Below are 26,884 nucleotides of genomic sequence, written 5' to 3'. Positions count from 1 at the left end.
CGAGGGGCCGCGCCGGGCGCTGGGGCGGGGTCTGCGGGCGCCGGCAGGGCGGGCGGTGGCGGGCGCCACGTCGGCAGCGAGGACGGGCGGAGGAGTAAAGTCTGAGCGGAGGCCGGGCGGGCCGAGCGAGCCGTGAGTGCCGTGAGGTGAGTGAGGGAGCTAGGGATGGAGGGATGAGCGGCCGCTAGCTCCCGGCCCACCGCCAGCCGGGCAACCGGGGAGCACCCTCCCTGTCTCTTCGCGGATGAAGGGGAACTTCCAGGGGAGGAGGCGGGAAGCACCCAGCGCGCCCCGGCGGAGCCGCTAGCGGGAGAGGCGGGTCAGGGATGCGGAGCCGCCGCCACCTGCCCCCGGCGCGGGCACAGCCCCGCCGCCTTTGTGCTTCCTGCCGCGGCTCCGCGGGGCGGGAGGGCCGGGCCGGGCGTAGCGGCTCCGCCGCGGCCTTGACTGCCACGTCAGTGCCGCCGCCTGCGCCGAGATGCCGGCAGTGCCCGCGCCGGCCCGGCCGGGGTCATGGGCGGGGGTCACTGCCGGGCACGCAGGTAGCTGTAGGAGGGAGGACGCGGCGGGGACTGCGGGGCTTCGGCCGCCCGAGGGTAAGGGAGGGAGGCTCCTCGGGTGCGGGACCGAGGGGAGGGGGGTTTCTATGCCCTGCCGCTACCCCCCTGTCTGGGCCGGGAGCCCCATGGAGGAGCGGTCCCTCCACCTGGAAGGGAGGGCAGCGGAGGGACCCGTGCTCTCCTCGGCATGGCTCCTGGATGGTCTTGTTCTCCCTCGAGAAATTTTCCGACCCGTTAGAAGCTTGCTTTCGGGTTTTCTTCTTTTTAAACTTTGCAGTGTTCAGATGTTTGCTGTAGTAACGTGCTCTTTGTTTCATCCATGTCTCTCAAGTCCAGCTTGAAGTAGCATATGAAGAGGTTTTTTTGAACTGTTTGGGACTGGCTTAGGTTTTCACATTCATCTAGCCTAGGCGTTTATGTGGTGTGGCCTGAAGATCAAGGCAAGTTGATTTAGCTGTATGCCTGGTTCTGGGCATTGTATGAGCTGCAGATACAGCTTCTGTGGATGCAATTAAAGGCTTCCTTCTGCTCATTGAATTGGGGTGAAAATGAGAGCTCTGAATCAGGATGTCCCTCCATAAGGAACATATATCAAGTACATGTAGCTTGTTTCAGTGTGTCCACTGTGTTGCTTCAGGCAGGATGCCCCTGTATAAGTGGAGGGGTACATACAAGATTGCTTTTTATTTAATATGTAGGTACTGGTTTGTATGCACATCAGTTTTAAGACTGCTCAGTAAATATTATGCAGAATATCATGTAAAGCTTTGTGTTAAACTGTGGTTAAATATTCAGAAAAGTTAGTATTGCCTCCTGAGTGAAGAAATGGACAGTGCTGCACAAATGCAAACTGAAAAGTGGCCCTTGTCCAGCAAGTGACCGGTCTGAATTTCAGGTAGGAGCCAACAAACAGGTGGTGGATGCTAGGGAAAAGACTATTTCATAAGCAGAGGTAGCAAGGAAGTTCAGAAGCTGCTTTACCTCTGACTGTTAGGCACAGTCCAGTTTTGTCTTTGAGGGTCTTCTGGAAAAGGAGATCCAAGACTGATCTGGAGCTCAGGCTTTAGGAAAGTGTTAGAAGAAGTGGGGAATGTTCTTCTGAAAACTGTGCGAAGGCAGAGGATGACAAAACTGGTAAAATGGAGTTTTCATGGTCTTTCTGAAGCTGTGCCATGCACCTTACTGGAATTTACCATTTACTTCTTAGGAGCCCGTTTTGGAGAACTAGAAAAGGGGAATTCTGGTTCATGCCTTGATTTTTATATCTTGTAAATAATTGCATCAGAAAAAACTTGATTGCCAACATCAGGTGTTCTATAGAGCCTCTTCTGGACCCTGATCTATATTTTGGTTGACAACGATGGAGAAATGGTGCATTCTTCATCCAGGGTAGATATGATATAGTAATGTCCTGGGCAGAGCTAAGGGTTTTTTTTTTCCAGGAAATATTATACCTCTCTTTTGCTTTTAATCGTGGTGTGTGTTTGGTTTTTAATACAGATACATTGCATTACCTTCCCTGCTGTGTTCAGTTCCGTGCATACTGTGACCCTGTTTGTACATTACTTACAGCAACTTCTTTTGGATGAAGTTGTAGCCCAACCTACTGTAGGCTTAGAAGTAAGTCATGGCTCACACCTGGAAACTTCTGATCAGCTTCTTGTGGTCTTTGCTTGAAAATGCAGTCTCTTTTACAAAGCACACTTGCTTCCAAGCCAGTCTTGCTTTGTACATAAGTCTGAATTTTGAAACTTGAATTTTAAACTGAAGCTTCTTGAAATACTAGCTGTGCCTACATGCATTTTACCTACATGCTTTCTACATGCCTGGATTTGTTTTTGTACTTTAGTGCTGTTAGCGCTGACTCTTCTTGCAGAAGCTCAGTCAGCTCTTTCCCTTGCAGTACAGACAGAAACAGACATTTCCATCCAAGGCAGTGAAGCTGATATGAGGGCTTGCTTGTGCAGCTTGGAGCTGTACCCTGAAGAGCAGCCATAGGTGGGATTACCTTTTTTGGCTTCGTGATTATTTCCTTGTTTAATTTGGAGAGTAGAGACTGTTGCCATTCCAAAAATTTAATTCTTAAACTATCATACCTAAAAATATATTTTTTTCCATGTATGTGAAATACATCAGGTTCATTCAGAAATCTGCTGCAGCTGCTGAAAGAGGTAAAGAAGAGGTGTTCATGTGGCAAGGGTTGTTTGTTTTCCATCAGCTCTGTAGCCAGGCTTTCTACCTGCACAGCTGGTAGCCAGAAGGAAGATAACTTCTTTTGTGGTGGAACAAGACAGGGCAATGGGTTTGTTTGCCGCTCTGTCAGGTGGAAGTTCCAGCAGTGGCTGCTGCTGCAGCCGTCTGCTGCCAGCTGAAATTGGCCCCATCCTTGGGTCATTTCATTGCTACCCACAAATATCTGAGTAGTTGCATTGAAACAAGCCAGTTTTCACTGGCTGCTGCTTGGGCCAGGTTTGCTGTGCTGAGACAGAAGGGCTTTTTGTCTCTAAAATCAGAAAGACATCAAGGGCATCCACTGAAACTCAGGAAGCTGCACACATCTGTAATGGTTAGAGGTTACTTCTCAATGGAAGGGTAAAGCTTTACACAAAGCTTGCAGTCCAAGAACTGTGGGCTCATTAAGGAGTATTTGTGTCTTAACATGAATTATTGTGCCTCATAGCAATCCTTGTGGCAGCACATGGAGCAAGTAAAATTATCTTCATTGCCCAGGAGGAATTGGTGTCTTGGTGACAAATCTCTAAAAATGTGGCATCTTAAGGCCATACCAAGTGTGCTTCTTCCATACTATGGGGATTTATATTCCTGATTCCTACTGTACACCCATGGCAGATATGTGACAGTCGCTGTTCCATAAGATGTCATTAATGTTCTGCCTTTCTTATAGGTGTATGCAGAATACTTTTGTGGAAACAACTAACTAGAAATCTTCACAAAGGAATATATTTGGTGAGTTTTATTTCAATAAGTTTTGATGTGAATGTATGTGTGGCTATGCCATTACTTCTAGAGCTTCTTAGCACTTTCATTCAGGATCTTAAACACTGTTAATGTTACAAATAGCTCTTGAATTAAAAACCTTCTTTTAAAAAAATTCTCTATTTTTTTTTATAGCTACATTGTAAAACATTTAAGCTTTCTATATATTTCATATTCTGACGATATGGAAGTGTGTTTCCTTTCCAATCAGTTGAGTGACTTTCATCTTTATTTTTAAATTTTTTTTTGTATGAAGGCTACAATTTATTTTAATATATTGTTAAGAAAGATGAGAAGTTGTCCCATATCTCCTGAATCAATAGACAACAGACAGCATCTTCATAAGCACACAGGGAAAAAACCCAAGAAGTAGTTTACATTTATCCCTCTTCTAAGATCTGGGTTTGCTTCTATTTCTTGACATGAGAAAACACAGATGAAGAAGGAAATTGGAGTGTGCCAATGATATGATGGATTTCTGCTTCGTGAATGTCCCTATGAGTTTTTCTGGGTGTCATGGAGATCCTGTCTCATTCCATGTCATCATTCAATGAACATGTTAAATGAAGCTGGAGGCTTTTCTGCAGTGGCACAAGGGAATTTGGCATCACAGGATGAAAATGCAGAAGAAAGATCTCTTTGCTTGCTTTCTTCTTCCCTTTTTCTTTGGTCCGTCTTAGTGTACTTTGAAGGAGATTCTGAAGACTTACGAGAAGAGTTCCAAAGTTCAGGTTTCTGATAAATCTTTGCCTTGTTGCGTATGTCTGCAGTACTGGTAATTGTTGTAACTAATGATTCAGTGCATAGTGGGGACTTTGAATTGGGAGCGTCCAAGTTTCCAAAGTTCCTTAACCTATAGCATGTCTGAATGACTTATCTCTGCACAAAAGTCTTACACTTGCATCTCTAGGTCACTGCCTGTGGTTTCAGCTTAGGTGTAATCTCTGTTGGGTCTTGTGAACTTTGCTTTCTCTTCTTTGTGGGGGGTGCATCTTCAGGGGAAAGCATGGGGGACTTTTTGATGCAAAGCAGGACATGCAAGCCTAGATCTTAATAGACAAAGGAGGCATTGAGTGCTTTTACCTCCATGGTATTATGTAAAATGTAGTGAGTGGTTTCTGTTTTTCTATCTCCAGTTTTTGAAGAAAAAAGTTGTATTCCTGCCCTTTGGCTCTGAAGACTGGATGAAGTAATTGCCACCAAGTGGTTATTCCAAGCTGTTGACCTCCAGTCAATAGAAATACTCATCTTAAGTCTCTGGAAGGGAGGCAGGTTTAAAATATGCTCCTGTGCATATCCTGTTCTCCAGATATGCTGCACTGTGTTTAGTACACAGGATTTTTGCATCACTTTTCAGAGCCTTTCAAGTCTCCTGAGGTATTAAGTTGGATACAAGGATGCATAATGCAAACCATAACATAGATATTTGAAAATTTTCTGTAGAAGTCCTTTGCTGGAACTTGGTTTTGATTCTGGGATTCCCTGGAGAGTTTCTACAGAAAAACAAAAGAACGTGAATTGTGCTTTGTGAGATCTTGTGTGCCAAGTGATGTTTTGGGTCAGGCTGTGAGACTTTTCTGACAGTGATGTGATTCTGTTTTCACTTGCCCTGATATCATAGAACTGTGAGTAAAACCTAGTACAGGCTGGTTGGGCACATCTCTTGCAGCATCATAGAATCATCAAGCTTGGAAGAGATTTTCAAGATCATCCAGTCCAACCACGCACCTAGCATCCCGGGAGTGCTTCCAGGCACCTGTAGAACCACCCATCAAACAGTAGTTTTCAGCTGTCTGATCTGCAAACCCCTGAAGGCTCTCTTCTGTGTAGAACAAATTCAGTCCTACCAACAGTGACTTACTTGCTGCTGTTCTCAGGTATGCATAGTTCTCCATTGACTTCTGGGGCCTGCTAGCAGCAGGTTGCCATGCCTTAAGAAAGACCACTGGGGTCTGTCTAGATGCAAGTGAGTGAAGCATTTCTATTTAACTTTTAAGGAAAAGCTTGGGATCAACAATTATGTGACCTTGAGGTTCTAGGAAAGTAATGGGAAGGAATGCCTAATCTGAGCCGCTTTTTGTATATAGTGCTGTGATTTTATATGTGCTGCTATTTTTTTTTTCTACTGTATTTTTAAACTAGACTAGAAACTCTGCTGTGAAATTCCCCTACCAATACATTGCTTAGCTCATTTAGCTTTGCAGGAACTGAAACCAAATCTCACAGTCTAAATCAGACGGTGGAGATTTTGAAAGCTCTTACCTTACCTGACTTGTCTGCCAGTCTTACTCCAACTCTTCCTATTGGACAAATCTTATTTTAATTAAATACTGGTATTGTGTCATGTAAAACAGATTCTAGGGGCTTCATCTGGGCTGTATCTGCTGTTAGTGTTGCTGTGTTCAGTACATTCTTAATAGCAGAAAATACTAAACCTTGTGTGAAGTTTGTGACAGTTTCTAGTGTTCTACCTATGTCTGAAACTGGTAACTTACTTCAGCTCCCCTGTAAACTTTTTGATAATCCCTGACAGTGTTTTCTCTGTCCTCCTAAGATTAAATAACTTTTCTGAATCTCTTATGTGGGATTGTTGACAGAAACATTTTGGAAGCTCAAACAAGCAATTTCATCTGGTGTTCTTTTAGGAGGTGCATGCTGTCTAGATACAAATAAATTCATGGAGGTAGTTCTTCATAAAAAAAAATGTACCTCTGTTTTACTAATTTGTCTCAAGTCTGCTTTAAAACTTTGATCATTTTTTCATTCCTTTGTTTGAAGTAAGACTTGCTAGTTTTATTTTTTTACTTTTATTTTACTCTTTTTAAGAGTTTCCCTAAGGCAGTGGTTAAACTCCTTCCACATTTGTGGTAATCATCTTCATGACCGAAATGGCCAGACATTAATTAGGAGCATAGCTGCTTCATCTTGATACGAATATTTTAATTGAATAATGTCTGGCCTGTCAGTTTCTTCTTCTACCCTTTCTTACAGTGCTTTATATTATTTCAAGTTGGAAAAAAGCAACAAACCTACATCCTTCATAGTGAGGATGAATATTGTGTTTCTTTCAGCTAGCATCTTTTCTCAGAACCTGATTGTCCTCAGTTGCTCCCTGTGATTGGTCACGTTCTTTTTTTTTGTTTTTTAATTTTCTTCATCTTGTGATTAAATAAAATAACAAGGAGTTCTATAATTGATATATTTTAAAATTGTCTTTTAGCCCTCATGTGTTTAGTCTTCCATCTTGATGTGTTGTTACTCTACAACTTCCTCATGAGTGGAAGCAGAGGGGCAGACATTGATCTCGTCCCTCAGTGACAGGACCCAAGGGAATGGCATAAAGCTGTTAAGGGAAGTTTAGGGTGGATATTAGGAAAAGGCTCCCCCGGAGTGTGTTTGAGTACTGGAACAGCTCTCCAGGGAAGTGGTCACAGCACGAGCCTGACGGAGCTCAAGAAGTGTTTGGACAATGCTCTCAGGTACATGGTGTGATTCTTGGGGCTGTCCTGTGCAGGGCCAGGAGTTGGACTTCAGTGATCCTTGTGGTTTCCTCTCAGCTTGGGATATCATATGATCATTTCCTATTTCTTAGCTGACATGTTTGCATCTCTAGCTTTTGAGTGGCACTTGTTCAGCATTTCTATCAAACTGGCCATCCTGGTAATAGGTATTTTAGCTTGCTTTCCTGTTCAGCTTCTTGTGTTTTCTGAGCCCTGAACTGATACCCTTAGTGCTGATTGGGAGGACTCTTTAATAATCAATTTAGGCTTGCTTCTCATCCAAAGGTCTATGATTTAGTATGTGGGTGCCAGTTTTTAGTGTGATGTTTTAACTTCATAATAATACTGTGAGGGTTTTAGCTCTTGTTTTCAAGATGAGTCTTCCTACCTGCTTCTGCCTCCACATTCCTTCTGCAGAGGGAAGGGAACTAAGTGGTCACTGGCAAAGAGAAGCATGCTGACTGGTGTAATGCAACTTGTTTTTCCTTTCTCAGACCTTGATGCTTGCTGAGGAGGGAAACCAAGATTAGCAGGAGGACTCAGGGAAGGAGGTAGGACTTAATATCAAGACATGTTTTGGTGGGGGAGGAAAGCAGGAAGGAAACCTGGACTGGTTCTTACTTTCCTCTCTTCCAGAGAAAAATTCTATAGGCAGAGCTGCTGATTGAGGTTTCTCTTATGCTTCCCCTGTCAGGGACTGCTGCTCTAGAGCTGCTCTAGGAAACAGCTTCTAATGTAAAGAAATCTTTCCCTGAATGTTTCCATTGGAGAGCTCGTATAGAGTTAAAACAGTTTAGGTCTGCTTCTATAACCACACCATTTATGCAGTTCCATGGCAAGATAAATTGTGTTGTTTCTGTTGCTGTTCTTCCATCTTGTTTTCATGGCATTTGTTCAAATTATGCTGCAAGGACTTGGTGTTTTTAAACAGCTTTCCAAGTACTAGCGAATCTCACAGGCATGCTGTTCTTGTTTCTCTAGTGGCCATCACCTCTATGATCACTAGGCTTTTTTTTTTTTTCAGTACTTAAACATAAGCTCTTGTATGGCTGTAGCTGTTTAGTTTTCCTACTTGTTGTCTTCCTGATTGCTTTTTGAGATGCACTTGGTGTGGTGTGGCAGCTCTCACCAAGCCTGCTGATGTGGTGGAGGGCTCCTTTTTTAAGTATTGAGTCTTAAAAAAGCAGTCTGATAATAAAAATAGGAGCAATTTGACAGGACCTGCTAGCTTGTCTAATAATAAAAAAGAAGTTCTCTTTGTGGAACTTAATCTACTTCAATTTTGGATTAATGGATTACATTTATGCTTTGCCAGAAAAGATGAATAGCTCATGTGAATTTCTTTTCTTAGGCAATAATGAATCAAACTGACAAAAATCAACAGGAAGTCCCATCCAACGTTCACGATGAACCACCAGAAGGTATGTATTAGTTTTCATGAAATGAAATAAATTAATCAGTTCTCTCTAAAAATGGATCTGCAAGCTGAACACTTCAACTTTCTTTTACATAACAGTAAACAAACCAACCATGGGATGAGATGGGCCTGGATTATTGTTCACTTCTGCATTATCATCATTACAAAAAGGCCACTGAATATAACTGAGTAAACAACAGTACCTATAAATTATAGAGAAGATGGGCAGTTACTGAAGGATTTAATTTGCATATTAGCTTGCAGAGGTATGAATTGATCTAATGGGCATTTATTTCGGCTATTCATTATGTGAGACATAAAGAGCCCAGCTTCATTTTTTGGACGCGTTGCTGTATTCATAGTGCATGCGACTTTTATGCAAGATGCATTAAAAAATATGTACAACTTCATTACTGCTTCTGGAGACTGTTTTCCATCATACAATTAACAGTGGTTCCAACTGTTCACAGTCTCATGGTTTCATAAAATCAAGCACGCACTTGACATCGTTAATGCAGTGACATTGTGGTCTCCTGAACCAACTGAATATTAAACTGGTTATTAGATCTACAGAGTAAATGCAGTTGCAAACGAGCAGAGTTTCTTCTAAGCTGTGGACTGGCAGGATTGAGCAGAGTCCTGTTTGCAAAATGTGACTGGAAATATACTAGATCAAAAGCCATTCTTGGCATGTAAAAAACATGTTCTTATGTGTGTTCTGCCTGCTCTTGCTTTAAAACCAAATGTGTTGGATGTAGAGGTTGGTGAGTCATGATTCCTCTGGGTTCATTGCTCTTCAGTTCATAATGGCCCTTTAAAGTTCTGTTTGTTGGTCTGGGCTTTTTTTTTTCACCTCAGCTTTTAAATGTTGTATAACCGAACAATTTACTTCATTTGAACAGTATTATCCACTAACTGTAGCAGAAAGAACTGAAGTCAAGTAGCTGACTTTATTCTTAACAACTATTAGGCAAGAAGCACAAGTAGAAGAAGATGAGAAGAAAGGGAAAAAAGGTTTTCATGGCACAGTAATTCTTCAGCTCTGTTATACTTGTTATTGTAGCATGGTGTGAGGACAAAAAATCTTGTGCTTTTGGTGTTAAGATCCCAGAAGCATTTCCAATAGCAAATGCCTGATTGGAAACTGCAACCTAATGTGTTATCCTCAAGTCCGACTTTTAAGGCTGGGTTTTGCTTGCTTAGTTGTTAGGGGCTTTTTTGCCTTAAAGGTTTAATTGTGTTTGATACATGTTAAACATCATGTATAGAAAGTGAACAGTAGTCTGAAAACTAGAACCAATTCTTTATTGAGCAGAGCAGTGAAACAAGCGGGCATTTTTTATCTTCCTAGAATATTCACTAGGTTTTCCAGATGCAGAGCATAACAGCAGAATTTGATCATCACTGGTTATTCCAAAGTTTTATTTAAAATCTGTGAGCAGCTAAGACTTATTTTCTCTGCACATTTTCTTTTAGCATGACAATATCTAGTCTGAATATGAAGTCTAAATAGATGAAGTTGGTGTAGTTAGAGGGAGTAGAATGAAGCACAGCTCATTGTAACGTAAACTCCATCCTTGAAAAGGATTTTTCCTTTTAGTTCCGATTCACATGCACTCTTCAAGCCTTATCAGTGTAGTTAAAATATTGGAATACCTTTGGAAAACAGCCCCATTTTGAATGTTGTGCAAGGCCTTATATGTGATACACTCACACCATCATAGAAAGATGGCCAGATGTGGATGGAAGGATACCAGTTCAATGCTGGCAAAATCATCTCCCTGAACAGGCTGCCAAAATACTCCTTAGAGGAAAGGCTCAATTCCAAAACCAATTTGCAGTTTTTCCTAAAGATAGAAATAGTTGTGGTTTCTTCAAATCATGCTCAACAAGCTTGGTGCCCAAAGGCTTTAAAGAATGTGTAGAAGCTTTTGTGCTCCTGCTTTTTATGAGTAGTGTATTCTAATGCGATATTTTCTGCCTTGTGAGCGGCGCCAGCCTTTGCAACCTACGTTCAGTCAAACTCTTGTTCATTCTTGGATTCCTTTGAGTGGGAAACTGGCTGCGAGATGGCCTGGTAGAGCCAACTCCTGGATAGGAAACTTGTGTCATTTTCTCAGTGCTCCATAAATCACAGAATATTCTGAGTTGGAAAGCACCCACAAGGATCATCAAGCCCAACTCTTAATGGAGGGCCTGTGACATTGTTCGCAGGGATCTTAGGATGAGGGAAGAGACGAGAAAGTTGACTCTATGTTCAGAAGGCTTGGTTTATTATTTTATGATATATATTATGTTAAAAACTATACTAAAAGAATAGAAGAAAGGATTTCATCAGAAGGCTTAGCTAAGAATAGAAAAGGAATGAATAACAAAGGCTTGCCTCTGACCGAGACGGTCTGGACACGTGGACTGTGATTGGCCATTAATTAGAAACAACCAGATGAGACCAATCACAGATCCACCTGCTGCATTCCACAGCAGCAGATAAGAATTGTTTACAGTTTGTTCTTGAGGCCTCTCAGCTTCTCAGGAGGGAAAAATCCTAAGGAAAGTATTTTTCATAGAACATGTCGGTGACAAGGGCTTGTGGTGGTCAGCCCACAACCTTAGTGTTATCAGCACAAGGTTGATGACTGAGCCAGTATCCTTAGATTGAGACATGATCTGGTACTCTTTGGAAACATACTCTTTAGAATAAAAGGAGACCAGGGATGCGTGTCCTACAACAGAAATCAACTGGCAATAAAACTTGGCAGTGCTGGGTGTTTGCTAGAGCTCACAGACAGTGCAAATAGAATGGAAATGGAATGTGCCAGCCATTACCAGAAGTTACTTATACACCATCACATTCTGTATTTACACTTGTGAAATAGAGTAGGTGTCAGCAGACTGGCTACCTGAACTAAGGTAAAGATAAATACATAAAGACTACATTTGTTTGTTTTTCTTATTATTTTTAAAGTTAGATGAAACTTTATGTCTATTTCACCCTGATGAAAGTGAACCAGTTAAGTGGAAGTAAAACAGTTTCTGACCAAATTTGTTACAATTTCTATTAGTCTGGTCACAAGAATCCTCTAGCGAATAAACCCTAGATATTGGATTTTATGGCAGACTCTGCATACTTCCTTCTGAGTGTGATGCTTTAAAGACTTTCTGTATGTCAGTTGAAAGTCTGATCTCTGTGTGTTTGTGTTGGCAGTGCATTTTTGCTAGACATGTCCATGTTGAAAGCTGCTGGCCTAGAATGAACCAGCAAGAGTATTACATTGCTTTAAGTAAAAGGCTGTCATTTATGTTTTCAGTTTCCGTTACCCTTTCTATAATCTATATCAATTTCTTAATTATGAGACTAGTGTGAGCTGGAAGGACTTTCAGTATTTTCAACTTCTTTGGGCTCCACTGTTCTGTATCCTTCTTTTCCTTTTTTGTCAACTTGTAGAAAATTCTCTCATTTAGGTGGCATCTTTTGCTTGAGTTATTCCAGGCATGCACATAGGAACTCAGACATTTACAGTTTTTTAATGAATTCTGAGTCCTAAGTCAGTCCTGGCATTATCATGAATGTATTGGCATGCATGGAAAGTTGCTCACCCAAGTTTTCTTCTTGTAGCAGATGAGTGCTTGGACATGACTCTTGGAATCTGTGCTCTGGATGCAAGTTGTGGACAGTGAGGGTGCTGAGGACAGACCTACTCTGCTGGTTCTCCTAAGGCGTGTTGTACTGGAAAGTCAATGTGTTGGCAGGGCTGGACAGAGGTCTCCTGTGCATCTAGAGTTGTTTTTTTTTCTTTCCTTGTGCCTCTTAGAGTAGTTGTCCTCCTCCAAGCATGTTATTTCTGCTCTTGACTCCCTCACCTCTTTATTTCATGTCTGTTTATTCCCTAGCTCTGCCCACTGTGGTTCCATTTGCTCTTTTCTTGGTTTCCCTGTTGTTTGTTATTTGGAACTAGGTGTATGAGCATCCAAGAAAAGCAGCCTGCAAGGTAAGACTGTGTGCAATGGCTGTTAGGCTAGAAAAGGAAATACTTTTGAGTAAGGCTTTTTTGAAAATGCTTAAATCTTGGTGCTGAGATTGATTTGCGTGTTGTTTCTTCCCTTAGGGTCACTCAAAGACCATCCGCAGCAGCAGGCTGGCATGCTTTCTCGTGTGACTGGTGGCCTCTTCAGTGTCACAAGGGGAGCTGTTGGTGCCACGATTGGAGGTGTTGCTTGGATTGGAGGGAAGAGCTTGGAAATTACCAAAACAGCGGTCACGTCTGTGCCTTCCGTGGGAGTAGGTCTAGTCAAAGGAAGTGTTTCTGCTGTAGCTGGAGGCGTTACAGCTGTAGGATCTGCTGTTGCAAGTAAAGTGCCTTTAACAGGAAAGAAAAAGGACAAGTCTGACTAAAACCAAAACTGAGACATACTCAATTCTCCAGAATATTGCATCAGTGGCATTAAAATCTGCTAAGATTGGGACCATGAGAAGCCATGTGTCTTAGACACTTTATCTTCTAACGAGTTGTGCGAGTAACTCAATTTCATCTGAAAAGGACAGAAGAAGCTTGGCTAGCACAGTGTATGAGGATTTATTAGAGCCTAGATTGAAGCTTTGTATCTGGTGAAAGGTTACACTTGATAACTATAGGAGTGAGTGTATCTGGAGGAATAATACATATTTGAATAGTCACTTACTGTACATCTTCTGCAGTTTTGGACTAAAATGTGAATGTAGAAACCTGGTAGTCTCTGTGATGCCATTGATACAACAAGATGACAATTATTGTTCTCAGTGGTTTCCACATCCTCCTGCTAAGTATCCTTCAGCTGTGTGAAAGCACTGTTGGACATACCCAGTCTTGGTTATGAACCTGTATTTTCAGGCAGCCTGTAAACCATCCCTGACTGCATTCTGCCAGTGAAGACTGAAGCAAAGAGACTGGAGGTGTGCAGAATTTGGAAATGAGAACAGGAGATAGAAGTGAAAAAGTTTAACAAATGTGGTAGAAAGGATAATTAAGAGTAAACTAACTTAATGCCTTATTGGAAGAAAATCTCTTTACTGGGTGAAGCTGTGTAAAGAATTGTCCTGTCGTTTCAGTGCAGTTTACAGAATGAGCTTTAGGCTCTTTATAAATCCTGATATCTGAAACTTTCTCAGTTTTTACTGAAAGCGTAATTGCTTCATCTCAGGTGTATTTAATAATACGCATCTATCTCCTGCAAGTGAGAACTTGCTTCTAATAAACTTATAGACACTAGAAAAAATGACAGCCTGTGGAAAATAGGTTGATGTTTGTGGTCATCTAGCACAGCTGTCTAACTTGCTAGGAATTCTTGTGTAGCTGGAAACCACTGAAGAACCAGCAAAGCCGTTCTCTCAACTCCATGATACACCAGGTTAGCTTTTTTTGCTCTGTTTAAGCAAATGCAAGGAAATTTTCACTACATTTCTTGTACTTTTCATCTTGATTTTTGAGTAAAATGCAATACCTTTATTTAAAACAAGCCAAAAACAGTAGATGAGGCCTTAAAAAAAAAAAGGCAGCATGATTCAAGTAATTTGTACACTGACAGACTCCAAATGCTAACACCTCAAATGGGAACACCTGTACATCCTCTGCAGCGTGTGAGGCAAAATGCACTTGTAATGACACAGCATGAGGTTGCCTTAAAATAGAAACCATTTGTGATCTTTTATTTGTACTGATTTTGAAAATAAGTAATCTCTTTGGAAGCCCATGGGAGGCATCTGTTCATGGTGTGTATGCAGTATTTTCTAAAAACTTTTGTTTCTATGGAGAACTTGTACGCTTATTTTTTCAGTGGTTGTGGTTGCACTAGGTGGTTATATGGGGGGGGGGAACTTTTTAAAAATTAAAAAAACCCCAAAACATATAACTTGTCAAACTTATTCCTCTGTTTACAGGTGTTGAAAGTGCACCTTGTCTCAATTATGGTATTGTAGTCACCCAGTCTCTCTGAGCCATTGGTACTTCAACTGTACTCTGTAACAACTTTATTTTATATCAGAAATCATATAGGTTAGAAGCATGGTACTTGTAAGCATGGAACTTGGGGTGGTGGGGAGAGCAAAAACCCAAGAAATGACATCTACTCCTTCTGTTAGATACACCAGCTGCTTGGTTCTGATGTCCTGCAAGGGTGTAATGAGGTAAGTTGATGCAACAAATGGAAGACTTTAACTATTTTTTTATAGTCAAAAGCAAATTGCATAGAATATAGTGTTGTTTAGAGGTACCAGTTAGCTCTAGAAATGAGCTAGCCTGGATATCAGAGGCAATTTTACTGCAGCATATAATTTATTAGGGTTTGCTGCCCTGCAATTTCAAGTGTAGCGATATCCCCCAAGTGCTGCCACTGAACTCTTTAGGAGTCACCTTTTTGGAGCACAGTGATAATTTGTGACACTCAACCAAACTCTTCCTAATAGTTTTTCTGTAAATGGGAATGTTGAACTGGTCATACCCGCTTTTTAATTAAATTCTTTATTTTAAACTATGAAACTTGCAGCAAAACAAGTCAGAGATAAGCAATGTTAGGTATGTAAGGAGTTGCCAACACTCCATTATGTTTTGTTCTTAACATATCCTGTAGCTATTATTTTGAGTCTTGTAAACCAAAACTTTTACATGGCATATAGGTTTAATTTTCAAAGAGCTTTGTCCTGTATCCTGTGTGTTTTACATTCACTTATGAAACTTGCTTTATCTTAAAAACTTGTTCCAATTCTGTCCTGGCACCTGTGAAACATTAAATTGTTGCTGTTTCAGACATTTTAAAGCTTCCTTAGTTTTGTGGAGAAAGGCATACTTAGGTATGAATCTTCCCATAATACCATGCTCCAGAGTGTCTTCTGTTTGTGTCTACTTAGCACCAACCAGCTCTTCACAAAAGCTTTAACTTCAGTGTGTAAGCTATGCACAGACACAGCACAAAATCCTTTGCACTAATTTTCTTTTCCCCTGGTCAATGATGCTTGGGAATATCCAGTTTTAAGATCATAGTGAGCTGAATGGAATATGGAACTGAAATCTTCTGGGGGACTGAGGTTGTTCTTTTGTCTTGATTGTTTTTCTGGTAGCTTTATTTCACTTTGCTTTTCCCAGTCCCTGTTCCAAAAGGGGAAATGTTTATGAAGGCAGCTTGTACGCCTGACTGCTCTCTAGGTAGTGAAAGGCTTACTCACAAGCTGGTCCACAGTCACTCTCAGTAACAAAAGATGAGGATTTCAGCAATACAGTGTTTTGGTGACTGGGAATTTTCCTGAGGTTTTATTGTAAATGAATCCTGTGAAGAAGAGAGAAACGGGTCCCAGGATAGAATTAAGAATGAAGGATTGACTGAATTTTCATCTGGTAGTAGAGAAGAAGAGCATTTCTGCGATTGCTTTTATTTTGAAAGGGGAAAAGAAATTGAAACATTCAGAACGCAAAATTAGTTTGTGGTAACTCAGGCTGTGACTTAGTTAAGGAAATACATCCTTTTCCTGTTCTGTTGCCATAGGAAATAATTTAAGTGATGGGAATAAGCTGTTTCAAGAACTTGGTAAAAACAGGTACCTATAGAAATGCTAGAACTAAATATTCAGGGAAAACACTGTTGTATGTTTTGGTTTCCTTTTCCTCCTAAGCTACCAATTAGGACTCTGGCTCAGTTACAGGTTGTGTTAGAAGAGCTTAGGAGAGCTGAAATGCCTCTTTGTGTCTGAGGGGAAAGGAGGCTTTTAAATTCAGATAAAATTGTGGTCTCCTTAATGGATGAGCAGGGAAAGACAGACAGAAAGTAACAAAGGCAAGTTCCTGTGAATTTTTAATACAGCTGTCTTCCCAGTTTCCTTTTAAAAAACAATAATGAGTTTTGAAAGAGTCAACACAGACATAACCTGGTACCACAGCCTGACTTTTTTCATGCTGTGATACGTCCCCTTGTTGAATTCCTTCCATTGTTGCACACGCTCCTGCAGGAGTGACATTTACCCCCAGAACGCCTGTCATACCTGCATTTGCCTGCAGAGTGCTCAGTGAAAGACCTTCAGCTGTTGGGATCTTTGCACTGCTCCTACCAGGTGCTCCCAGTCCCTCCCCAGTGCACAGCAGATAACGTGTCAGACTATAAAAAAATCATCTTGCAGCCCACCCTCTGGACCAGGAATTCAATAATAGCTTTCTTCAGCAATTACAGACCACATTTTAAGAAATGGAGGCCTGGACTTGCTGCCAAAATGTGTGTTAAAAATGACCTTGAAGAATGCCTGGAATGAGGGTGGTGTGCAGCCAGCTTTTATTCCGCCGTCAAAAGGGAACTTGGAATAGCTACTTAGGAAAATCTGTGAAATAAAATCACTGATCCTAATCCTATTGAGATGATTGTCAGTGATGCTACTGTTTTATATTATCGTTCACAGCCCATAAGTGAGAAGAAATCAAATCCCCTGAGAACTTAAATGCTGTTTGATAGTTACTATTTTGAAAGCCAGCACTTGTTGCCAATTGTTGTATGGTGTTATCTTAGAAGCAGTGTCACCCATATATTTAGAAACTGTTGCAGCTGTTTGCAAATCTGGTAGTCATGTTTAATCACCAGTGGTTTACAGACTAGAGTTTTGTTGCACCTAATAGAAAAGCATGACTTTCTCTTTTCTCGTACCATCATTTGAGACTTAAGTCTTTCCCTCATCTTTCTTGTTGCCAAACCTTCCTAGAAGAGATTAGGAACTGTACAATAGCAATAAATGTATTTCTTCCTCTCCCACACCATTTGAAAAAATAAGTAAATTTTGAAGTCTCAGAAATATAAACGTTATCATCTTGTAGTTTCTTTGCATTATGGTTTGTACACAAAGACACTAGGGTCTCAATTAGTAAAAAAAATATTGTGTCCAGCCCCTGTTCTCAGGACAGGGCTTTGCTGTCCAAGAAATCAAGTCTGTTGCAGGTCAGGATCTATGAGCTAGAGCTACTTCAGCAATAAGGAAAAGAACTCCAAGGGCATTTCCTGAAGACAGTGAACCAGCTGACTGATGAACACTGCTGGAAAAATAATCCTCCTGTTGTCTTCCTCAGATAAAAATTGTGCTCATCACTACCGCAGGCTAGACTGTGCAGTGACAGAGCTGAAAATCTAAGGCAGTTAATGCCCTGTCAGGTGAGAGAGAGTCACATGTGAGGTACTCTTAGAAAAAGGCAACCTTTATCATAACAGTAACTTCTATGATGATATTTTAAAGTATTACAGCACTTTATACAATGATTGTATAATGAAGTTGTACCTAAGACCCCCTCCTGAACAAAGTACAGTGTAAGACTATAGTCTTGATTGAGATTGCTTTTGCTCCATCTCAAAGAATCAACTTGCCTTTAAGTTTGCTTTTGCATAACTTGAAGTACAGCGTTCAAATTAATCTTCAATGTGTAGAGGAGCAACAGGATTAAAAATTGGTCTCTCCTTCTTTGATTGTATCTTACCATAAGTGACTTCAAAATCTTTTTTAGTACCATTCAAGCTTTCTAGATTTCCACTCTTTATATCATATCCTAATGCAGTGAGCTTTTTAATTCGATACTGAACGATTTGTGTTGTCAATTCCAGCACCATTGGTGTCTCTTTTATCTGTGCTATAGAAATTCCTTCCTTCAGTAGTCCTTCAAGTCTTTCTTCCAAAACTGGAACAGAATAGTAGAGAAGGGCTGGGCATTTCAGCACTAGTTGTTTTAGTTCTTGATCACTGCACTTGAAGATGTTTTTGGAGAAAAGCATACTCTTCTGCATAGTGGTAGAATTAAGTTGAAAAATGAAGCCTTTAAGTTTGGACAGCAGCTGTAGAACTTCCTGGTCAGTGAAATAATTCTTTTGGAGAAATTCCAAGTTCTCCTGGATTGCAGTGGAAGTATTTAATAAAATAAATGGATTTTGGCTCAATAGCTTCAGTATCCAGATCTTCATATTTGCTTCAGAGCCCCCTAAATGTAAGTAATTTCTTTGTAATGTCTCTATCACATTTTTGTTTTTCTCAACAGGGTTATAGAAAATATTGGGTGCACTTGTCAAGAACCTGGTGATTATATTATTCTTAAGCCCCAGCTCTTGAAAAAGCAGTATGTTTGCCTTCTGGTTCTGCTGATTCTCAGTAGTAAAAAAAGACTCTGGAAATTGCTCTATTAATTTAATCAGCTGTTTTTCATTCTGGCATACTAATTGCCATAAAGCTCTTTGAGAGTTTATCTCTGCTGGGGTGTGGAGAATTACCTCGGGGCAGCGTTCTATAATGTTGGCTACAGTGGTCTCATCTGCTCCCATTTCCTGTAAGATACCAGCAATTTCTTTAACATAGGCAACATCCTGGAGAAGGACCCATTCCTTCAGTCTGCGTATCTTCGTGATGTCAACTGACAAACTGTAGAGATTCTCAAGGGTTTTTTTATTTTCCTGTCTTGACTTGGTATCAGTTGTATAATTGGAATGTATTCGGAAGCTTCTGTTTGCTACATCAGGCCATGCTGATGAAAACTTCAGTCCTGGGTTACAGCTCGGAGATCTTGTCAACAGAAGAGTGAATGTGTCTTTTGCACCGTGAGCAGCTCCTCTCAGCATCATGGAAATCAGTCCTGTGGAGACACAACAACTGTAAGAAAACACATTTAAGGAACCAGTTAATGGTCAGAATCATTGATGTTTAGACAGAACAGGTGTAAGAAATTGCTCTCCAGAGTGGTTTTTGTTATTAGTGCAAAATCCAGCTTTCACATGAAAGCAGGGGGAAAGACTATTTTTGAAAGGTTAACCGTATAGATACATCACAGGAACAGTAACATGGATGCAATAGACCTGATGTGGGGCAGTGCTCTGCCCATATCAATGTCTGCAGTCATGCAAGCTCAAAACTGTCCGCCATTTCTTGCAGCTAACATTGTGACTGCATTACAGATCACTCACACTGTGTGAGGAAAATGATTCATGCAATTTCATTTGACAACAATCCCACCAAATAGACAAAAATGGCAGCTTAAATCTCTTAGTTAGTTCTTATGAATGTATTTGCTTTAACTTCTTAAGCATTATTTGGAGTGTGAGTTGTTCTTTCATGTGTCAGAGACCTACCACGCAGTGCTGCTTCAGCTGCAGTTTGCAGCATAATTTCATTTTGAAGTCATTCTTTATATAATTAAGGAAGAAAAAAAATCATATGAACCTTTATGTAAGCGTTTTTCTCCAGCCGAGTGTGTCAATTGAGTTTGGATAAGCATCCTGGTATTTTAGGGGAGGAAGCAAGTACACAGTCACATTTCCAACACCTATTTTGCTACAGCTGCTGCTTGCATCAATACCTTATTTCTGCCTCCAGGTCTCTTCGGTAGACAGAGTCCTTGTGGAATAGGTGTGTGGCTGTGCTGGAGTCCACAGGGCCAACCCCACACCTCACCTTTGCTCAAACTGGCTGCCCAGTTATCACCAATACCACGTGGGCAGGGGCAAAGGAGCCACAGCAGTCAAACCAAGATATCATTAAGTGTATCTTTAACTTCCTGGGGGGTGTTTTCATAACAACCGTTTGGAAGTACTGACTGTGGAAGGGAGAACTGCTGATCTCTGCAATACTCCTGCAAATAGCTGCTGCTGGTAGCATGCTTAAAACTGCGCAAACTGAAAATGAGAATATTTGGACAGCTGCTTTCATCTCTTCCTAAGTATAGCATGCTTCAAAAAGTACCTACATGAGCATTGTTAAATTACTTTCGCTTGGGCTATTTTGGGGCTTTTTTGGTTGGGGGAGGGGGGAGAGGATTTTTTTTGTTTGTTTGTTTGTTTTTGTTTTTTTAGGAGAAAAAATACTGTTATGCTCATGCTGTCCAATCTCCCACATAACAGACCAACATACCTATTGTGCAGCTGTACAAGAGCCCTAGAATCTTCCTTATAGCCCATGGTTTAAGAAAATATGTGGTGTGTTTGGAGAACTTTAGTAGTAGATTCTCTTTTTAGCTGCCAGGTAAGGTTAAATATTTTCCAGAGGTAAATCCTTTGTCTCAAGAGAGTGTACCCTTGCTTTTAGATTGTTTTTTTCCTGTTTCTGAGATGGACTATTGTTATGTTATTACATCTTAAACTAATAGAATATGATGTCATTTCCTATATGCACACTTACGTTATTAACAGAAGTTGTTTATTGATAACTCATTCTTTACTGTTATTTCACACGTCTAAAGCAAAACCAATTGCCTAATGTGCTGCTTGTGTCAGAACCCCAAGGCTGATGATTTTGTCTTCATACACCTTGTGACTTCAGAAATGCTGTCCCAAGCCCCACAACAGAACAACTGATTTTTCCCAGTAACCCTAAAAGCACTGGAAGCACTGGAAGTGTAGGTAAGTCACAGATGTCTTGTGTGCTGACCTTTCCATGTCCTGAAACTTTAAGTTTTCCATGTTTTTTCCATGACTGCAAACTAAACCTCTCCTCCACAGGAATGACACAGCTGCCTGTGTCTGCGCACTCTGAGTATTTTTACTGAGTTTGGTGGGTCCAGTCAGAATAAGCAAATCTCTGAAGAATCAGGGTTTTCTTCATTAATGCTTCAGCTTAGCTAGAAGCAGCCAGCAAAGTGAAGTGTTGTTAAAATAGTTTGGGATGTCAAATAATATTTCAAAAGTACAAAGTGGAAAAATAAACATTACTTTTACTTACATGCGTAATCCTGCTGTTAAACAAAATTGCCTTGTGAGTAATGCAGTCCCTTAAAATACTGTAATTTTTACTAATACAGAACTTCAAAAATATCCTGAGATAGTAAATTGTGCTCTTTTAAAATCTGACATGGGAATGGTTGTTACATTCACATAAAAGAAGCTTTACATTTTCCAAAAATGCCTGGGATCATATTCATTTTTTTCCCTCTGGTAGCGAGGATCATCAGAAACACAGAAAACTGGAAAAGAAAGGACAAGTTTATTTGCCAAAACCCATTTGACAGGGGTATTTAGGAGCCCTTGTAAAAAAGCCCTATGCAAAATACTACATGCAAAATAACATGAATGAATTAGAGTGTCATGGTGTTCTACAGAAACCAATAAGATCTGAGTTATGGCTTGATGGATTTCCAAGTCCATAGATGACAGTATTCACATTTCAGGTATGTAACTGCTTTCAAGAATTCAGAGCTCTCTCAAAGCTCTTGTTGGATTTAATATGTGTTCTAATGTGCAAGACCCTAGTGTAACTTTTCCCATAACTAGATTGCTGTGGGGACTGTAAAGCAATTGGGAAATTAAGGAAAAAAACCCATCTCAGATAAGATGCTTGCTCTCACTGTCAGCAGCACCCTCTCACCACCAAGTGTTAGAACAGCAATAAGGAAGTGACTTAATGTCAGTTACCTGTGATGCTGCTTGCTAGCACACTTGCAGAGACCTGAATATACAGAGTAAAGGGGTGCCCTAAGTTTCCTAATTTAATGAGACTTTTATGTAAATCTTCTATAGGAAATAGATACAAGGATCAACCAGTTGATTTATCCCTCATGTGAATTTCTGAATGTGTGTTCTGAGACTCAAATACCACTTCTGAAAATTAGCAAACCCAAACTTTTACTCATGCTGGACTGTTCACAAAATCTTTCAGTAAAGAGGGCAACAGTATGACTGCTGACCACTACCATTCTCATAACAGGAAACTTAGTAGGCTGTAAAGAATTAAATAAAACTACTGAATGCCTAGATTGAACTTTGAGTGAACCAAGAAGAGTAGGTATCTACCTAGAAGAGAGTAGACAGGATTTGAATGGTTTGTGAAGTAATCTGGGGTGTGAGAGGTTGCAGTTTTGTAGATTAATGCACAGTAAATGTGCACACTTAGGCACTTACAAAAAATGAATCCCTGCTTTGCATTAGTGGTGGAAATTAGGTAAATTATTATAAAATACATGCTGGACCAACATAAAGCTTTCTAGAAAAAAATATAGAGGATCCTAGAGTAATTCAGGTTTGAAGGGACCTCAAGGGCTCAAAACAGAGTCTGCAAGATCCAGGCTGCTTTGTCCAGTCAGGTCTTTAAAACCTCCATGGATGGAGCCCAGCGGCCTCCGTGAGTTACCTGTTCTACTGCTCAACTTCGTCATGGGAACAAAGCTTTTTCTTACATCCAGGAAAGGAAAGACATTTGCAAAGCGCTTAAGGACGCGCCGCACTATTTAAACCATTGGTCTTTAAGTGGTGGTGATTTCAGCACAGACAATTTCAGCACAGACAAAACAAGGGTCTCCAGCAGAGCCCGCTCCCACGGCCCGGCCACTTGGGCCGTCCCTTTCCCACCCTTTGGACTCCGCTTGGGGGCGGAGAGGCAGGAGGAGGATGTTCTCCTGCAGCCAGCGGGAGAGCGGCGGCTGCAGGCCCATCCCGCCCCGAGTGCCGCTCCTGCCGCAGACAGCGGCGGCTGGGTCCCCACGCCCGGGGGTCCCTCCCCCGCCGCGCTTCCCTCGGAACCGCGGGCTTCTCCCCCTGCACGCCGCCCGCCCTACCCTCAGCGCCGCGCCGACGCTCGGAGCGGAGCGAGCAGAACGCCAGCTGGCCTCTCCGCTACCCGTGCCCCAGGGCCGGGCCCGCCGGAGAGCGGCCCGAGCCCCGCTGCCCCGCGCCGCTGCCCCCGGCCGCGCTCACCGGCCTCGCCGCCGCCGTCGGGCCGCACCACCGCCGCCGCGCGGGGAGCGCTGGCACGTACCAGGTGCCGGCAGGGGAGGGGCGCGGGCCGAGCCGCAGGGCAGGAGGACGTGGCCGGCCCAGACTCGTCCGGTGCGGAGCCGGCCAAGCCTCCGCTGCTTGCCAAAACAGGCTTGGCCGACACTAGGAAAGTGAAGGGCCCTTGGAGTCAAACAGCTTGCAGAGAGAAGTAGTGGAGTGAATAGGAAAAAAAAAAAATTATAATAATTTCTAAGTAATATAATAGCAAAGGACTGAACATTTAAAAGTCAGACTTGAGTGCCTTTGCTGTGACGGGAAGCAGATGATCCTTTTGATTCGGTAACACCGACGTCATGATGGGAGGCTTGCCTTACACCAGTGTATTTTCTTCATATGACCACTGCCTTATTACATAATTAAATTCACATCTAGTCATTCATTGGTCTTATATTGTTTTGCTGGTGGCTTTTCAGAAGTTCTTTGAGCTGTGATGGTGAGAACCATCTTCCTCTTATTTTTTTAGTCATATCTACTTATCTTTCTCATCTAGAGTAACAAATCAGCAGTCACATAAATGATTTCTAGACTAGAAATATTTTACTAAAGGTGTTGGGATTTTTTAGCTAACTCTAAGTCTGTACAATCACATGTTTCAGAAAGTGAAAACCACTACTGTTGTCTCTGTGAACTCTTGTTTTATCAGCTACATGTTCAGTAGTCTCTATTGGGTCTGTGAAAAAGAGCTAATGAAGAAGAGAAATGCTATAGAAAGAAACTTTGCTGTAGGAACACGGTTCAGGCTTGGTCTCCTAAATAATAGCTGTTCCTAAAACAGTGAACAAAGTCTGTGAATATAATGCACACAATAATGTTAAAAACATGCATCTAAAAATACCTTCTAATTTGTAACACAAAATGTACTGTACGCTTGCTTCTTCATGTATTTTTTCCCTTCATCCTTCATGTTATCTTTTTCCCCTTCTATCTTCTCCCCACTCTCTTCATTTTTGCAATCACAGTCTGGGCTAAATTGGCAATATTGTTTTAAAAAGTTATTCACATGAGAACACTGTAGAGAGGTTTACTTGTGTGAGTTCCTTGCTTAACTGTCATACTATTTTCTATTTCAACTAAGTTGGAGTGGCTCTTCCCTTGAGATCTGACATTTTAATTAATATAGTCTGCACCTATTATATATGAATATATCCTAATACAGTATTAATTATACATTATTATGTTCCTTCTCTCACTTCTGAGTCAAGAACAAACTGTCTCTCACATAGAAGGCATGGCCAGATAGACCCAAAGAGTGTTTTGACATAATGATATGCTAATGATATACTGCAATTGTTAATTAGCCTGGAACAACAAACAGCTTAGAGACTGATGGTTTTCATGACTGCAATTTGTTTATGAAACCATAAGGTCTAGTGAGGAAGGGCTGTTTCCACCTCAGTATTCCCAAGAAGGCAAATTGGTTGATGCTGGAACTTTATTCAGGGCTATCTTCAGTGTGTCAGCCTTGTGGGGAGCTAGCAGGACACATAATGAGTATGAAAAAGCAATTTAAATGTTTGAAATAAAAACTATGTTGTGAAGTGACTTTCCATGAAAATAAGGAACCTACTTCTTCACTCTGTTCAAAAATTATAGAATTCAAACATGTTTGATGGACAGTGCTCATTAACTAATGAATTCCTTTTTGTTTTTTATTTATTTCAAAGTTAATTACCGAATATTTGGCATATAATAATAAAAAACTACCAGGCAAATAAGAACATACTTTGTATTAATTGAGAAAGCAATGTTTGACTTTACAATGACCCCACTACTCCAGCTCTGAGTTGCAGCAAGGATCCCATATGTTCTTCTTGGATCAGAATGATGACCTGTGGAATATGATTTTCTACATACAACTAAGTGATAATTGAGAAACTCATAATAATTTATGCTGTTGTTAAAGTCAGTGCTCAAAAACTGTTCAGTCTCCACACACTACACCTTTTAAAAAGAAATTTTGTGTAAGACCAAGCAGAAAGGGATTCTAATCATGGCTGGGCCCTTCGCATACCTTGATCGTCAATGGCAAGTGGGGCCTCGTCTGCCAGGCAAGCTGTGACAGGATGAGAGGACAGAGCCTCAAGCTGCACAAAGGGAGGTTCAGGCTGGACATCAGGAGGAATTTTTTCACCAACAGGGTTGTTAAACATTGGAATGAGCTGCCCTGGGAGGTGATGAAGTCAAGGTCCCTGGAGGTATTCAAGAAACAACTGGACATGGCACTCAGTGTCATGGCCTAGCTGAGAGGGTGGTGGTCAGTCAAAAGTTGGCCTCGGAGGTCTTTTCCAACCTAAATGATTCTGTGATTCTATTACTGTGTTTATTAGGTCATTCAAAGTGAGGAAGGAAAAGCACAAAGGGAAACACATGATACATGTGTGTCTTCTTGTTGACTTTTAATTTCTGTGGATCTTAGAAGAAAAAATATTTTAGGAGGAAGTAAAATGACAGTTCTTAAAGTACTGTCTGGAATTCTTGAAGTTAAAGAAAGAGGTGTACTGCTGATTTTGGTCCTCTGTCTTTTACTTGAGACATTATTTCTAGCGAGACCACTTGCTGTTGCTATGCACTTGTCCGTGAAGCTGTAGATTTGAACTGCAATCCACAGGTGGAGGTTTATTTTCAGATCTGCATCTAGAGCTGCCCTGCTAAGGGTCCAGAGGGTTGTACTGAGGGACGTCAGTGCGATGCCTCCGCCGGCTTTGGCCGTGCGCACTGTAACCAAGGAGCAGGTCCAGGGAAACCCGCCGTGTTGGCGGTGGTTTGAACTCTGTAATTAACAGGAGTGAGAAATTCGCCACCTAGTAATGACTTTGCTAGCGGTGCTCTTAAGAGGGACCATTTTAATTCGTTCTTCTGCTTGAAAGCCTGTTTGGGTGCGGCAACGCCGCACGGGCGAGCTGCTCTCTCTTGCTCGGGGGTGCCATTTGACCGACACGTGCCGACGATACCGGGCAGCAACGAGCCCTCGGCCCACGTCACAGAATCGTCAGGGTTGGAACGGACCTCCGGAGCTCCGCTAGCCCAGCAGGCGCTCCCTACGCACACACTTATATAAGCGCCCCGCCCGTTTCCCACGGATGGGGCTGTGCGCGGTGGCATCGCGAAGCACGGCCCCGGGGGCGGCGCGAGCGCGCGCAGGCCGCGATACATAACAGGCTCGGCGGCGCGCGCGCGTCTCCGCCTGCCGGCGGAAGCGGCGCCGCCAAGAGCCGCCTCGCGGCCCCGTGCTCATCCGGGTCCCGCCGAGCCGAGCCGCGGGGGTGGGGGGGTGGGGTGGCGAAGAGCCGGGACCCGCCCCCCGCCGCGGCCCGCCGGCCCCGCGGTGCCCCGGCGGGTGGGATGCCCGCCGGGGTCGGGGGTCCCCCGGACGCCTCCCTCTCCGCCGCGGGCGCGCAACCTCCCGGCCAAGTCTCCCTTCCCCCACGCACCGCCGGTAGCGAACACACCTCAGAAACGTGAGGGCCCGTGGTCACGTGGGAGCAGCGCCGGCCAATGGGCAGCGGGGGGCGGGGCGGAGTGCCCGGCGCAGCCCCGCGCAGTCACAGGGTGAGCGGCGAGGAGGTGGCAGCGATACGGACGGCGCTTTCCGCGGGTAGGGCATCGTCACCGCCCCGCAGTCACCGCCGGACGCAGCGCTCGCACCTTTCGTCCCTGCTGTCCCCGGCGCG

The 26,884-nt window shown here is 42.3% G+C and overlaps 2 protein-coding genes across 12 annotated transcripts; one reads left to right on the top strand and one right to left on the bottom strand.

Moving 5' to 3' along the window:
- Positions 1-15,256, top strand: TMEM263 (transmembrane protein 263). 6 transcript variants are annotated; one of them, XM_050970059.1, is made up of 6 exons: positions 1-146; positions 3,466-3,527; positions 5,227-5,434; positions 7,552-7,608; positions 8,409-8,478; positions 12,581-15,256. In XM_050970059.1, the coding sequence occupies exons 5-6, from the start codon at positions 8,415-8,417 to the stop codon at positions 12,865-12,867; spliced, it is 351 nt and encodes a 116-aa protein (XP_050826016.1). In that variant the 5' UTR covers positions 1-146; positions 3,466-3,527; positions 5,227-5,434; positions 7,552-7,608; positions 8,409-8,414; the 3' UTR covers positions 12,868-15,256. The 6 variants fall into 6 exon arrangements, with proteins under 6 accessions (XP_050826016.1, XP_030093866.1, XP_030093865.1 ...); XM_030238006.2 differs by lacking the exon at positions 5,227-5,434; XM_030238005.2 differs by lacking the exons at positions 5,227-5,434; positions 7,552-7,608.
- On the bottom strand, positions 14,453-26,807 carry MTERF2 (mitochondrial transcription termination factor 2). 6 transcript variants are annotated; one of them, XM_030238001.2, is made up of 2 exons: positions 26,663-26,807; positions 14,453-19,087 (listed from the first exon to the last, which is right to left on the bottom strand). In XM_030238001.2, exon 2 carries the CDS (start codon positions 19,074-19,076, stop codon positions 17,880-17,882), a length of 1,197 nt encoding a protein of 398 aa, XP_030093861.1. In that variant the 5' UTR covers positions 19,077-19,087; positions 26,663-26,807; the 3' UTR covers positions 14,453-17,879. The 6 variants fall into 6 exon arrangements, with proteins under 6 accessions (XP_030093861.1, XP_050826013.1, XP_030093863.1 ...); XM_050970056.1 differs by lacking the exon at positions 26,663-26,807 and adding an exon at positions 25,225-26,297; XM_030238003.2 differs by lacking the exon at positions 26,663-26,807 and adding an exon at positions 23,133-23,199.
- Between the last annotated feature and the right edge of the window lie 77 nt (positions 26,808-26,884).

The sequence above is a fragment of the Serinus canaria genome, chromosome 1A, assembly GCF_022539315.1.
Source record: "Serinus canaria isolate serCan28SL12 chromosome 1A, serCan2020, whole genome shotgun sequence".
NCBI lineage: Eukaryota > Metazoa > Chordata > Aves > Passeriformes > Fringillidae > Serinus > Serinus canaria.
This window is presented reverse-complemented; position numbering and strand designations above follow the sequence as displayed.